Raw genomic sequence first — 14932 nt, 5'->3', positions numbered from 1 at the left:
TTCGGGCGCCGTAGTCACCGTTCGGCTCTGGGAGCTGGGCGAGCCCGCGTCGGACCGCGGGAGAACGGCCTTCGCATCTTCGGGGCCCTGGGGCTCAGCCCAGCCGGGAGCTTCCCCGCCGCTTTCAGCCAGCGCGGCTCCCTCGGGCCTTACCCGCCCGCCGCGAATCCGGCCGTGCTCGGCGGATCGGTGCTCTGAGGCGCGTTCCGATCGCGCGCGCTCCGCTGCGGTCCGTACCGAGGCGGGAGAACACCCTGCGGAGCTCTGCGCCGAACGGAGGGCGGAGGGCGGCGGTACCCGCGCTCGACGCCGAGGAGACTGCAGGGAACGGCGCAGGCAGTCGAAGAGCCGAGCGCTGTGGAGGCAGAGGGAGGGCCCCGGGCTGCGGGAACGCGCCCACTGTTGGGTGCGGGCGGCACGGCTGCGGGGGCAGGCCTTACTGCGCGGGATGCCGGCACGGCGCTGTCCTGCGCGGCCGCTGCCGCCCTGTGAGGGGGCGGCTTTCATTCAGACAAAGCGCTGTGCTCTGCCTGCGGCCTCGGAGGGACCTGATAAAAGAAATTGTTCTTGCTTCCGATTCCCACTGTAGCTGAGCAAGACCTCGGAAGAAAACAACTTTTTTATTCATACAGCTATAACAATTAAAAAAAAAAATAAAACAGCACCTGTAGAGAACCTTCTGTGATTAGTATTTATTTAGCTAATCCATGACATGGGCTGTTCTTTTTCAAAGTAGCAATAAGCGTGATCCTGAAGAAGTTAGCTCTGCAGCAGGCGTGAGTGCTTTGCTGAGCAATTTCACAGAATTAGAATGTCCTGTGTTGGAAGAGACCTGTAACGATCATCGAGTCCTACTCCTGGCTCCACGCAGCACCAGCCAAGAATCAGACTGTATGTCTGAGAGCATTATCCAGAGAGAGACGGTGTTGTTCAGTCTGGAGGCTCAGGAGACAGCTAATCACTCTCTGTAACTACCAGAAGGGAAGCTGTAGTGAGCTGGGGGTCGGCCTCTTGTGTGATTGTACTAGAGGGAGTGGCCTCAAGTTGCACCAGGGGAGATTTAGGCTGCACGTTAGGAAATGGTACTTCTCTGAAAGAGTGGTCAAGCAGTGGAATGGGCTGCCCAGGAAGGTGGTGGAGTCACTGGCCCTGCAGGTGTTCAAGGAACATTTGGACATTGTGTTGAGGGATGTGGTTTAGTGAGAGCTATTGGTGATATGTGGATGGTTGGACTGGATGATCTTGTGGGTTTTTTCCAACCTTGGTGATTCTATGATTCTTTCCAAAAATCTAACAGCCTGTATCTGGATGGCATAGATGCTGGCATTAAGGGGCTGCGTGGCCCTGAGCAGCTAGGAGCTAGTCTGAGCCTTGCTGCCACTGGGCAGTAGCACACACGAACAGGTGTGCACATGTGCGTGCACGCAGGTTCACACACACACACACACACACGACTGCCCTGGTGATAGAAGATACAGAGAAAGCAGTGTTACTGAATGCCTTCTCTTGTCTCTGCCTATGCAGATGGAGGCTGTCCTGAGGAGTTACGTACCCCCTGAGGCCCCAGAGGAAGTCAGGATCAAGAAGGAGTTTGCCTCAGTTGATGAGGACTGGCCTAAAGATCAATTAAGCAATCTGGACATCCATAAATTCATGGGTCCTGATGGGATGCACCATGGGTGCTAAGGGAGCTGGTGGAAGTCATTGCTGGGCCACGGCCACTCTCTATTGTCTTTGGTAAATTGTGGGGAACGAGATAGATGCCTGAAGACTGGAGGAAAACAAATGTCATTCCAGTCTTCAAAAAGGGCAAGAAGGGGGACCTGGGTAATTATAGACTGATCAGCGTCACCTCCATCCCTGGAAAGGTGATGGAAAAACTTATCCTTGGCACTGCCTCTAAGCATATCAAGGATAAGAGGATAAGAGGTCAATAGGAGCAGACAACATGGCTTCACCAAGAGGAAGTCATGCTTGACCAACCTGATAGCCTTTTATGAAGACGTAACCAGGTGGGTAGATGATGGCAAAACAGTGGATTTGGCGTGTCTTTGTTTTAGTATAACATTTGACACTTCTCCCACAGCATCCTCGCAGCTAAACTGAGGAAGTGTGATCTGGACGATCGATTGAGTAGTGAGGTGGACTGGCTGAAGGAAAGAAGACAGAGAGTTGTGGTCAATGGGACAGAGTGAGTCTAGTTAGAGGCCTGTACCTAGTGGAGTCCCTCAAGGGTCAATACTGGGACCAGTGCTGTTCAATATATTCATCAGTGACATGGATGAGGGAGCAGAGCGTGCTGTTAGCAAGCTTACTGATGACGCAAAACTGGGAGGAGTGGCTGACACGCCTGAGTGCTGCCACTCAGCGAGACCTGGACAGGCTGGAGACTGAATGAAATATAACAAGGGCAAGTGTAGAGACTTGTATCTGGGCAAGAACAACCCCAGGTACCAGTATAGATTGGAGACTGACCTGTTGGAGAGCAGCACAGGGGAAAGGGACCTGGCCGGTCCTGGTGAACAGCAGGGTGACCACGAGCCAGCACTGTGCCCTTGTGGCCAAGAAGGCCAATGGCATCCTGGGGCATCCTAGAAGGGGCATGGTTAGTAGATGGAAGAGGTTCTCCTCCTCTTCTACTCTGCCCTGGTGAGACCGCATCTGGAGTATTGAGTCCAGTTCTGCGCCCCTCTGTTGAAGAAGGACAGGGAACTGCTTGAGAGAGCTTGAGAGTCCAGCACAGAGCCACAAAGATGATGAAGGGACTGGAGCATCTCCCTTATGAGGAAAGGCTGAGGGACCTGGGTCTCCTTAGCTTGGAGGAGACTGAGAGGTAACCTCGTTAACATTTGTAAATATGTAAAGGGTGTGTGTCAGGAGGATGGAGCCAGAGTCTTCTCAGTGACATCCAGTGACAGGACAAGGGCAATGGGTACAAGCAGTAACATAGGAAGTTCCACATAAATATGAGAAAAAACTTCTTCATGGTGAGGGCAACAGAACACTGGAGTGGGCTGCCCAGAGAGGTTGTGGGGTCTCCTTCTCTGACAACACCCAAAATTTGCCTGGACACATTCCTCTATGACCTAATCCAGGTGGTCCTGCTAAGGCGAGGGGATTGCACTAGATGAGTTTTAGAGGTTCCTTCTGTATGGGAAGTGCTGAGTTACAGCCTGAACCTCTGATTGATCACCTGAGGTGAGCAATGAGTCAGCCAGAGGAGCACAGGTGAAGGTTATTCACCCGTGCTGCCAGAAGGGGTGGAGCCAGTCTCCAACCCTCCTAGACCTATTTAAGAGCTGGCTACAAGTAGAGAAGAATCTCATCTGGAGATCTTCTCTGCTAGAGTTTTATAGGTGAGCCCAGGATGTGGGTAAGATTTCAATCCTCTTCTTGTTATCGTTATCTGATTTACCAAACTCTATTGTTTATTTTGTAATTATAACGTCTTAATATTGATTGATTATAGACCCTCTGTGATTCTGTAAGTGGTATAGAGAAAAAAAAAGCAGCTATTAAAATGAACACTTGATTAAAAAAAACACTCTTCACATCTTAGAAAAGATTCTGGCATTTAGATATTTATTAAAAACTAATACAATTTCTTTAGCTCATTCTCTCTTCTCTCCTCTCTCTGTTCACTTCTCTCCCCTCCTTGCCTTAAACACTGTTTTTCAACATAGCCACCATCATGAGCTCTGCATTTTTGCCACTCACGAACAACAGCCTGCATGTCATGCTCATAAAAATTGCACCATTAGAGGTGACCTGCTGCTGCTGTCACCACTGCTGAAACATACCACCCATGGCTTCACTATGCTCCCATCTACTGTTTTTGGTCTCCATAAACATTCAGCAAGCATCAATGAATGTCACTGGGTGTCCTTCTTTTCCCGCATGGAGGAACTGAATGACACACTTCACATGCACTTCCATGTCGGATGCCAATTTGTCAGACTGTCCCACTGCTAACGCCTATCACACAGCAATAAAATGTAACAGAATATTTGTGGTAAGGTTCAACGTCTACTACCATACTGCCAACATCTGCCTCTGACATCTCAGGTCAACGTGACAAAATAGGAGGCATTACTTTCAGAGTAACCCTCATAGTTTCACTATGGTGTCTATTACTCCACCTAAGCCAGTAACATGGTTGATTCTTGATTAGACAGCTTTGATTCCAGATGGCTTTTATGTTCTTTAAAGCAGGTAGTCCAGCAAAAGAGAATTTATGATAGTGTACTTAGGTAGATATTATTGAATGCCTTGTTTCATGCTTGCAAGGGGCAAACATTAGAGAGGCCAACGTGGGGAAAAAAAAAAAAAAAAGGTGGTAGATGGATTTCTAGAGAACTTTATGTATATTTATCAATGAATATGTAAATGTGTTATTCCATCTCACACCTTTGAAAGGCTTACTGTAGCAAAGACTAGGATTAGAATATTTTTTGTAGTTTGAGTACTCTAAGTTGTACATACTAAGTCACACAGGCCATTAGACAGCACCTAACGTGCAGGATAAGGGAATTCAAGATGGTAAATCAGCCATAGTGGGAGCTCAACTCAAATGTCTGCATACTAATGCATGAAGCAAGGGGAACAAGCAAGAGGAGTTGCAGGCATACATATACCTACAGGGCTATGATGTCATTAGCATCACTGAGACACGATGGGATGGCTCTCAGGACTGGACTGTACGAATAGACTCCTCAGGGAGTCTAGTGATCCTTGCCTTGCTTTTCCCCTCCTTGGCTTGCTTTTCCCCTCCTTGCCTCCAGCTCTATCATTGAAGTGAAGACTCTCTTATTCTCCTCCATGTCTCCCTAGAAAAACAAGAGTCACAATTTCAGTAATTTTTACCTCAAACAGCCTTTGAGGGGGGGGAAAAAAAAATGTTTCTTTCTCCCGGGATCTCTCTGGCATGGGCAAGCTACAGCTGTGACCGCAGCTTCAGCTAAAGCCGGAGTGCCAGTACCTGTCTGTGGGCCCATGCAGCTGGAAGAAGTTGTCGATCATGACTTCTGTGTGACAGCTTGTGAGGATGACCACTGCCTGGCACAGGAAGGGCATGGATGTGCTCTGCTGCACAGATGATGTGTAGCTGTGCAGGATGTAGAGGATTGGAGACACCTGAAAGAAGAAGGGGAGAAAGAATGACTTGCTGCATCCTTGACTCTGCAGGGAGTAACCACGGACATTCAGTGCATGAGTGGTGCCTGCTCCCTTGACATGCTGCCAAGGCCTAAGCCTAAATTTCATGCCAGCCACCCTGTCCATGCCCTGGCTCAGCGTTCAGGCTGTGCTTCTTCAGCACAAGAGGAAAGCAGCACAAGGCATAGTGCAACAGCTAGCAAAAGTGCCAGACACGTGGAAGAAAGTCTCTTACATCCCAACAGATGTCCTTTCTGTACATCTGCAGAAAGGTGGTCATCTACTTCCCAGCAGCACGCACACGCACTCCTTTGGCTCTCCTGAAGGTCTCCTTGATGGCCATCATGAAGTCAACGGTGCGTTCTAGAGGGAAGTTTCTGCACATGATCTGCAGAGAAATGAGAAGCAAGGGAGATCCTATCACTGCTCTGCGGCAGCTCTTCAAAACATAAAGCAGTCTTGAGGGCATTCTTAATTCAGCAGCTTGCCAGTCATTCATGCAGCAATCACAATGCTCCTGCTGTCTGTACCCTGCTGTTTATACAGCATTCTCTCAGCTTCTCCACCCATGGTGTTTGCTTACATGCAAAGCCTACCTCCCAGCAGCCACAGTCACACATGCCACAAAGACACACAGTCACACACAAACACACATGGAGTCAGCTCCTTGCACTGGGCACCTGAAGGCCAGGCATAGCTCAGAGCCTTCTGCTACTTGCTGAGAAAAGCAGTCTCAGGGTGACAGCTCATTCCGCTGTCATCAGTGCAGGGTTGTGCACCACTCCCTCCTGTAAACAGGACCCAGCCCGTGGGGCTCTGGTAGTGCTGCGGGGGAGGGCAGAGGACTGGCGCACGCCTGCTCTACTCACCTTGGATTTGGAGAAGGGAGCTGAGGCAGGTGACAGCCAACTGGTGGGATGTGGGCATGGGGTCACACATCAGAGGTGCCAGCAATCCCACCAAGGAGCCAAAGTGCTCCTAGGCATCTCCTCTCTGCAGGGGTGAGAGGCAGGAATAAATCTGTAGGTGGCCCCAGCTTCTCCTGCCTGTGCCTTCCCCACACTGTGACACAGCATGCACAGCTGAGTGGAGCTCACCTGCTAGCTCAGGGGCACAGGGGAGGGAGCAGAGGGCATGTGGTGGGGCTCTTTACTCACTTGAAACTCTTCACAAACAGTCAGCAGCTGGGAGCAGGTCTGCAGGGCCCTCTTGTGCTCCCACACATTGTCTGATGTCATAGATCTCTGCAGGACCTGTGGCAGAGCATCTGTCTCACTGAGGACGTCTTTTCTTTCCCTTCCTCCCACCCCTCTGCCTGTCCCTCCTTTCCTGACACTTTTCCTCAGGGCCCCCTGCACCACCACTGCTGCTCCTGCTCTCTGCAGACACTCCTGCCTCCTAACCCAGGAGCTTTTCCTTGGCTGTGGCTTGCCCCAGGCATGGGCTCCTGCCTTTCCCCCTGCAGGGCCCATTTCCCTGCCCATTTTTGAGCTTGCAGTGAGCTGTGTGGCAGCAGGAGATTTCTCCCCCTCTGACCGCCCTCTCAGTCCCCAGATCTCTGTCCCCGCTGTTGACAGTTACCATGCTTTCTCCCTTACCCCCCCACATACTCACATGGACTATGTTCTGGAAAAAGCCACAGGTGGGCTCTGTCTTGAGCAGAACTGCCATAAGCTGGCCCAAAGATTTCAGTGATGTTTGCTGAAGCTGAAAGCAGAAGAGGGGATTGAGGTGTGGCATCGTGGCTGCTGCCAGAGCATAGGTTGTGTGTGCTGAGATAGGGCTCTGACCAAGAGGTGGCCGAGAAAGTTATGATAGGTTACCTGCAGGTACTGAGCTGCTTGCTGTGACTTTCTGATCTTCAGCATCATCTCTGCTGAAGGGTGCATCACAATGTTCTTGCAGCACAGAATCAATATTTCACGCTTTCTAAAGAGGGCTTCAGCTTGCTGACAGGAGGAAAAAAGGAGAAAGCAGTGAACTACTCCTGCTCTGAAGGGAAGGAGACCCCAGGTCTGCCTTCTCTTCCCTGCAAGGGAACAGAAGCACCAGGGCCTTTCTCCCTGCCCAGAATCTCAGCTTCTCTGGGCACAACAGCCCAGCTGTCTCTCCTGTAGATGCAGCTCCTCCCCCCAGCCCCTCCACGCCTTTGGCAGCTATCCAAAATGGGGACCATCATCCTGCCTTGCAACCCCAGACCTTATCTCAACTGCTCCAGGGCCAGAACCAACTTGAGGGGCACTGGGGAGACAGGGATTCCTGAGTAGTAGTACTTCAGCAAGTCCTGCAAGTCCCAGAGAGACAGTGTCAAAGTGGGCAAGAGGCACACGAGAGCTGTTCTGTCTGGCCCAGAGACAGACACAACTGCCACACACCAGCCCCATCACTCCCACATTTCCCATGGTGACACTGCAGGATGCAGCATCTCCACGGCTGGTGGACCTCGCCTGCTGCCCAGCTGCTGCCTGCCAGCACCCAAGGTCCCCACCAGCTGGAGATGTGGCTGAAGGAGACCTTTATGCCTCCAGAGAAGCGAGCCCCGTGGCACAGCCAGGAACTCTACTGCAGACAGCCCTGTCTCTAGGCACTCACCATCAGGATCTCCAGAAGCTTGCCCTTGAAGGAAGGGTTAAAGCAGGCAGAGTCATCCACAGCTTGCAAGGATGAGCTGAAGTCGGTGATGCTCTGCACCAGCGCAAGGTTGTTCTGCAAGTCCTGAGGCCCAAGAGAGAAGAACATGCTTTGAATTGCGGGAAGGGCCGAGGGCTGCAAGGGGGACACGTGGGCAATGCTGAGGGAAAGCTTGGATCTTCATCTGGGCACAGACGGTCCCCCAAGGGACCTTTGAAAAGAGAAGGCCCATCTCAGCATCCCCCCATTTGGAGGGGCTGCATCGGGTGCTGAGACACCCTGGCACGCTTCAAGTTCTCACCTGGCAGCTGCAGCTGTAGAGCATCAGGATGTTGCCCACGATGTCTCCCTCCAGGTGGACAAGCAGCTGTTCCTTGGAGGCACGCAGTGCCAAGCTGCCATGAGCGAGCATGAGAGCGCTGCGTGTGGCATGAGCTCTCGTGCTGTCCAGCTCCATCTGTGTGGGGAGAAATGCCTTGAGTCACTTGCTCCACGGCCCCCAGTGCCCCGCGATGCACCTGTGCTCCCAAGGCAGGAGCTGCTGCGAAAATAAGGCAGAAGAATGCCAAGATAGAAACCCGTAACACTTTACCTTCTTGCACCTGGAAATCCTCGCATTCCAGCCTTTGCACAGCCTGGATGCAAACACGGTGAGTGTGTCCAGGACTGGGTGGAATTTGCCCTCAGCAGCATGGCTGAGAAGAGAGATTATTCCCTGCACAAAAGAGCAGTTGGCGCAGGCCTGAACCTACTGGTGCGGCCAACCACAGTGACTGGCCGGTCCTTGCCTGAGGGAAATGGCAGCAGTGAGGAGATCAAAAGGCCTGGAGCAGGGCCAGGAGAAGCCCTCTGCCCCAGGGATGGAGCAGGGATGCTCACAGAAGCTGGAGGAGAGCTCACCTGGGCCTCCGATGGCTCCTCCGCATTTGCTTCCTCCAAGTGCTGCAGCAGCTTCTCTTGGACGTGGAGGACTCCCTTACAAGCTCCCAGTGCTGTCCCCAGAGCCTTGTACAGGAAAGCCTGATGGGAAGGGAAGGAAGAAGCTGAGATGTGGCAGCAGCCTGACCTGCTGGGAGAGGGCCAGGTGGGAAGGACCCACTTCCTGGGAGCCACTGAGAGCAGCTGCAGGGCCGAGCTTTAGCAGCCTCCAGGCAGACTGCAGGGAAAGGCCCTCTGGGGGGCACGGACCAGGGAAGCAGCATGAGCAGCCCGCGTGGGCAGAGCACCAGCCGCAGCTCCAGCCCCAGTAGGGCACCTGCAGCTGAACTGCTGGGTAGAGCCAGGGGGAACCCACCTTTTCTCCAGAGCTGCTGGGAGAACTGCTCAGCCACCGGCTCAGCTCGCAGCTCAGGGCCTCGATCCAGGCCTCATCACGGATGGTGTCCAGCGACGCCCTCAGGAACTGTTGGAGAACAGGAGAAGCCAAAGTTCCCTTGCCCTCTGCCTCTTCCCTCGCTCCCAAGTTGCTGCAGACTTCTGGGGAGAATGCCTGCAAGAACAGTCTCTCTCCCAGCTGCCCCAGCATTCCCTCCATTAAAGCCGCCTGCCTCTCTTCTCCTAAGGCCCCCCAGGCTTGGGACAGAGAGGAACAGGCAGCACCACAAAGGCGTACAGCTGCTCCGCTGCAGCATTTGAGAAGCTGTTCCTGTCCCACAGTGGCTCATATGGGAGCAGGGCTCCTTGAGGCAGGCAAGCACTTCTCTGCACCGCGCCTCCCAGCACTGCTGTACCTTTAGCAGATGGCACTCCCACTCTGCAGGGTCCGGGAAGCTCTCATCTTTCCCTGCACAGCAATAGGAAGCAAAAGACCTTTACTTGGGGTCAGGTCACAAATGAAGAGCTGCTGCAAACTTGGCTTGGCCAGGGCACTCGACGCTGCCAAGCTGGGACCCACACTCCCTCCACAGTGTCCCTGTCCTCAAACACTGTCCCCACAGGAACACAGAACTAACTGCTCAGATTGCTGTCTGAGGGGACATGAAGGGCCCATCCGTGTTCTGGAACGGGCAGATCCCTGGGGGGAAAGGTCCCTGGGCCTCAGCCCTGGAATGGGAACAGCAGCAGAGCAAGCACCGGGCTGCAGGAAACGCTTCCCCTCTGCCATGCTATAGAGCTGCATTTTCACTCCCCCCTCCTTCCCTGCCTTGGCCTCTCCTTCCCCATCAGCGCTTTTTACCTTGGAGACACTGCAGCAGCAGGGGGATCTCAGCAGCCCACATGGCCCCCACAGCTCTGTGGAACCTCTTGTGGAGGTTTTGCATCAGCAGCAAGGCAGTGACTTGGAGTCTGCTGCCTGCAACAGGGTCCCAGACACCACCTGAGCGAGAGCAAGGAGAAGCAGGGTCACTTCTGCAGCAAGAGCAGAGGGAAGCAGCTTGGCTCTGCCCTGGCAGGCAAGGAGCAGCCAACAGCTTTGCCCATGGCCATGCTGCTTCCTCCGCGGGGGGGAGTGGGGGGGGCTCGTGGCACTGGCCTCTGGAGCATCTACTCACCAACAGGCATGCCAGCAGTGTCTGGGAAGTCAGCAGTGGGCCTGCAAGGAGAAAGAAGTGCTGAGTAAGACTCCAAGACACTCCATGCCCTGCCACAATCAGCTCCTCTGTCCCTTCTGGGTGCTAACACAGATCAGCAGAGCTCAATGGGGGAGTTTCTGCTCCTACCTTGAAACATGGAGCTGACAAAATGAGGATCCAGATGTCCTGTCAGGTCCTCTCTCTCAGCCAGGGTTTGGACACAACGAGAGACTGGAATCAGCATGCCCATGTACTGGGCTGGCACCACAAACAGCAACAGCCACGGCCACAGGAGCTGTAGGGAATGAGGCATTCCTGCCTCTGCTCAAAGATGAAGAGGACTCAGTGAGTTTCCCTGAGTCTTGTGTGCTTCAGAGCACGTTGGAGGAGGGACCTGGGGTGTTGGAATGGGATGAGGAACACGTGATGTGAAGGCAAGGAGCATCAGGAGGGCCTCTCACAGAGACATGCAGTGACTCCAGGATGCCCACGCACAGCTCCTGGAGAGCTCCTTCTTCCTTGGCTTCCTGGGCAGAAAGGTCTCCGGCTGCCTGCACAACAGTGGTGTTGAAACACCGGTTACTCTCAGTTCTCAGGAGCCTCTCAGGAGGCTCAGGTGTGGCCCCACCGGAGCTTCTGTGCCAGCCTCTGACAGCACGGGGTCTTCCAACAGAAGGTGCTGCCTACTGTCCTTACCCTTCTTCCTGTGGCGCGGCTGAACTCATTGAAGATGTGCCCCACCACATCCCAAGCTGAGCAGATCCTTGATGAAATACAGAACAGCCCTCCTCACCTGCAGGGGTCAATTGTGGGTGTGATTTTCCTGGTCAGAAGGCAAAGGGAAGCCACCTGCTCATCGGGGCAGCCCTTTGGGCATGAGCACAGACAGCAAGAGCAGAGGTCCATGCACAGCACAGGGACCCATCCTCTCTGCCTGCTCTTCCCACAGGAGCCATAGTGACCATGTGGTCAATGCCCCAGCAACCTCCCTGGTCACCCCTGCCCTGCCCGTGTCAGTAGGAGCATCACCACCCCAAAAGCACTTTCCTTTCCCAAAAGAGCTTGCCTGAGTCCTGGAGTCATTGCACACACGCTGCACAGCCTCTGCAACCTGGGGCAGCATCTCTGTCATCACAGGCTCTGCAAGAGATGCACAGAAACATGCGTGGAGGCACAACCCAGATGGCAAAGGGATCCCTGGAAGTACCAACCCGTGGTACTTACCATCAGAGCAAACCAGAGCACTGAGCAGACCCAGGGCTGCCACACGTCCAGCCTCCCACTCATCGCCCAGCTGTGACTGCAGAAACAGGAGCGTTTCCTCTGGGCAGATTCGGGCTGCAGGAAGGAAATCCCACACTATGTTAGCGAGCAACTCATGTCCACTTGTGAGGTTTGAGAGAGAGGTTTTGGCCAGGGCTCTGGCAAGCATCGCCAATGCTCCTCTCCTTACCCTGCAGCAGCATGCAGCGGGTCAGCTCTCTGCTATCAGCCTCGCTGTGCTGCTTGGTGTCATCAGAGAGCTGTGGGAACAAGGTCCATTTGAGAAAATCACATCAGAACTGAGGATGGAAAAGACACTGTGCTGCCAGCTCTCATCTCCCTTGGCAATCTCAGGAAGAGGACACACACACAGAACCCAGACTGCCCCACAGCATTACTAGGGGCACATGCATGGCTCTGGTGCAGCCTTGGGCAAGGAAGAGCTAAGGCTGAGCAGCCATCAGAGGCTCGGAGTTTTACAGTCCTCCTGAGATTTAGCCAAGAGAGAAACAGCTGTAGCTGCAAGGATAGGCTCCCCTTATCTGGTAGAACACGGCAGTGGTGATGTCCAGAAACTTGTCCTTTGGGATGACAGACTCAACTCCCTCTAAGGCCTCCAGGAAGATAGTGAGGCTCTGCAAGAGACCAGGAGAGCCACATCTAGCCACCTGGGAGCGGAAAACTTTCCCAGTGGTTTGTCTGCTGGGAGAAGCTCCTGCACAGGTGTTCTTGTTTGTGCCCCCTCCCAGCAGCACCAAGAGAGTCTCTATGCTCTCAACTGAGCCATGCTTGGGCATTGTTTGCAGGCATTTCCCACCCAGCAGCCCTTTTCTCCCCCACCAGATGTAACTGGATGTGGTCCTCCCAATTGTTAGCACAGAGCTCCTCAGGTACTCAGAGCCCCACGGTGGTGTTGGTGAAGCCTCCCATCCCCAGGAGATGAGCCCAGTGACTCTTGGCTCCCTCCTGGCTTCTGTCCACGCGTTTCCTTCCTTACTGAAGAACTCAGGAAGCCTCAGACCTCGCATGAACACCTGTTCCTTCTTTCTCCAACTGCTCTCTGCCTCCTCCCGCATCCCTCTGACCCCTCGTGGCACTTGCTCCATCTTGCAACATCTCACCTTGGCCATGATGATGTCTTGGACCTCTTGACATGGGTGCACGAGCCAGAGGAGCTGCTCCCAGACATGCTCTCAATGCAGCTCCTCTTGCAGGAGGACAGCCATCATGGCAGTCACAGCCTCGAGGACGGCCTGTTTGTCCTGGAGATGGATGGCAGTGGCCCGGCATCAAAGACTGAAGGTCTGCCCTTCCTACAGAGAGGGCTTTCTCTTTCCCTTCCCCTTCTTCCCATTCCCCATAGCTCCATGTCCAGAAGGAGATGGGCAGGCAAGTTTTCCCCGCACCCTCATTCCCAGCTGTCCCCGCCACAATACTGTGACATGCAGCTGCTTCCTGGCAGGGAGATCCAGCCCCGAGCACAGAGCCAGTTCAGGGCCCTTTGCAGAGCCAGCCCACTCCTTCTCATCATCCCTCTGCTCTCAGCCCACTGGGCACAGACAGAGCTGCTGACATGGATGCCCCTGCCGGGCTGCAAGTACACCCTGCTGGCTCATGTCCATTGTACGTGCACTGCAGTCAACATTCTAGGATGATATACAAAAATAACCTCATTTTTGCTATATTTAAACACTTCTTCACCTTCCTTTACGCTGTATTATTTAAAGCTTTGCTCATTCATATGAACAACTGCAGAGCTCACCTGGCGCCTAACTGCCCAGAGTCTTTGTGGCGAGGTGTAACACCAGTTAGAAAAAAAAAACATTTTAAAAGGGGACAGAATGGATCCCTCATTACAATGATTTCCTTCTGTTATGAACATCCATAACAATTTTTACGGCTTACTAGTTGCAACTTGTATAATGTGAGGAGCACTGCCAAACCGTTCCACCCACCCCATAAGTTTGGTATTGCATTTGATACTTTGTATGCAGATGAACTGCAAGGAAGTCATTTCAGAAGAATGAAGGAATGACAGTTATGATCACACAGCAATTTGTTTTTCCTCTAATTCTCAAGAGAGTTGTTTTTGTTTTTTGTTTTTTGGTTTTTGTTTTTTTTCCTTTTAAGTCTAATTTTATTCAACTTGACATTCGAAAGGCCGGAGTAGAAATCTCTAATTGTGTACTAACAAAACTGATTTGGGCATAGAATTTATTTTAAGACCAGAAAAAGTTTGCAACTTTTTGCATTAGGAATATACCACGCTTCCATGAGGTACTGGACTCCCTTTTCTGCAGTATGTATAGCTTTGATTTATGATCTAGCAAATAGTTCTGTTTGTTATTTTCTTGACATACAATCTTCCACATATGCACAGCTGTCCACAGCACAATCACTATTCACATGAGAACAAGATCATTTTAGTAGTAGAAAACAAATGTAAAATTGTGAAATTCACCAGTATTTATCATTCTGTTTGCACAGTCTATGCTGAAGTGTTAACACTAACCAGAGATTCTGTTGCATGTCCAAGACACACTCCATCCAGCTTTGTGCCATATGAGACAGTCGGAGGCAACTGTTCTGTCTTTTCATTTCCTGTATCACAGCATTAGTTCCCTACCAAATGCATGAGTCTGCTGGAAATCAAGGAGACACAGACATTGATCTGCAATAAAAATCGCAAACTAGATCTATTTACCCTTGAAACAATTTCAAAGTGATTGATTGCTCAGATAACAGCACTGATAGCAGCGTTACTGCCATAGTCAGCTTTTCATCAGAGGCGATTGCCCTGGATCAGGCGGCAAGTAGTAGGTTACTGTTCAACACATTTATTACTTCCCAGGTTTCTTCTTTTTACTTCCTGCATTACATTGTGGTTTGGATTTGTACTTGTAAGTCAAGCTGTAGCAGAAGGTCGTGACAGAATATACCAGGAAGCAGTAGAGCTCTAGAGCTGAGAGCTGACAGGGAGAGAGAAACAAGGAGAGCCATGAAGTTGTGCACTGAAAGAGTAGGAAATGCTACAGGCAGTGGCTGATGGCCAGAAGCTGGGAACCCATTCAGAAGGGTGGGCAAGGGAATTGAGGCACACCTCTTCCAGGTGTGTGCAAGACGTGGCACAGGCAGGAGCTGCTGCTACTCTTCATCTCTTGCAATTAGACAGTGATTGTCTGCAATATCCCTCATGGCAATACATGGACAAATTAAGCCTGGTGTAGGTCTTGGTCTAAATTATTTAATTATTCTTACGAAGTTGCATTACAAATGTTAAAAACACTAGCTATCACAGCAATGCCAGCAACTCTGAAGGTATAACCATGACTGTATTGAGAAATAATGCCTAATGCGATCTGACAGTGAGC

The 14932-nt window shown here is 52.1% G+C and overlaps 1 protein-coding gene across 1 annotated transcript; it reads right to left on the bottom strand.

The window, feature by feature from the left end:
- Positions 1–3629: 3629 nt before the first annotated feature.
- Positions 3630–12691, bottom strand: LOC122171531 (maestro heat-like repeat-containing protein family member 2B). The gene is given in 24 exon segments (XM_042839163.1): positions 3630–4826; positions 4979–5133; positions 5390–5542; positions 6024–6147; positions 6312–6407; positions 6769–6861; positions 6978–7079; positions 7328–7438; positions 7747–7869; positions 8087–8242; positions 8378–8500; positions 8686–8805; positions 9080–9187; positions 9516–9568; positions 9962–10102; positions 10274–10318; positions 10446–10593; positions 10742–10849; positions 10995–11058; positions 11060–11091; positions 11365–11438; positions 11523–11636; positions 11752–11821; positions 12683–12691. Coding segments are annotated over 22 exon segments (2052 nt in total). The 3' UTR covers positions 3630–4826; positions 4979–5133; positions 5390–5504.
- Positions 12692–14932: the final 2241 nt, after the last annotated feature.

Source organism: Centrocercus urophasianus, unplaced genomic scaffold (genome assembly GCF_019232065.1).
Source record: "Centrocercus urophasianus isolate 14NV4802_14NV808 unplaced genomic scaffold, USGS_Curo_1.0 seq_9, whole genome shotgun sequence".
NCBI lineage: Eukaryota > Metazoa > Chordata > Aves > Galliformes > Phasianidae > Centrocercus > Centrocercus urophasianus.
Note: the sequence above shows the minus strand (reverse complement) of the source record. Positions and strands in the feature narration are given on the sequence as shown.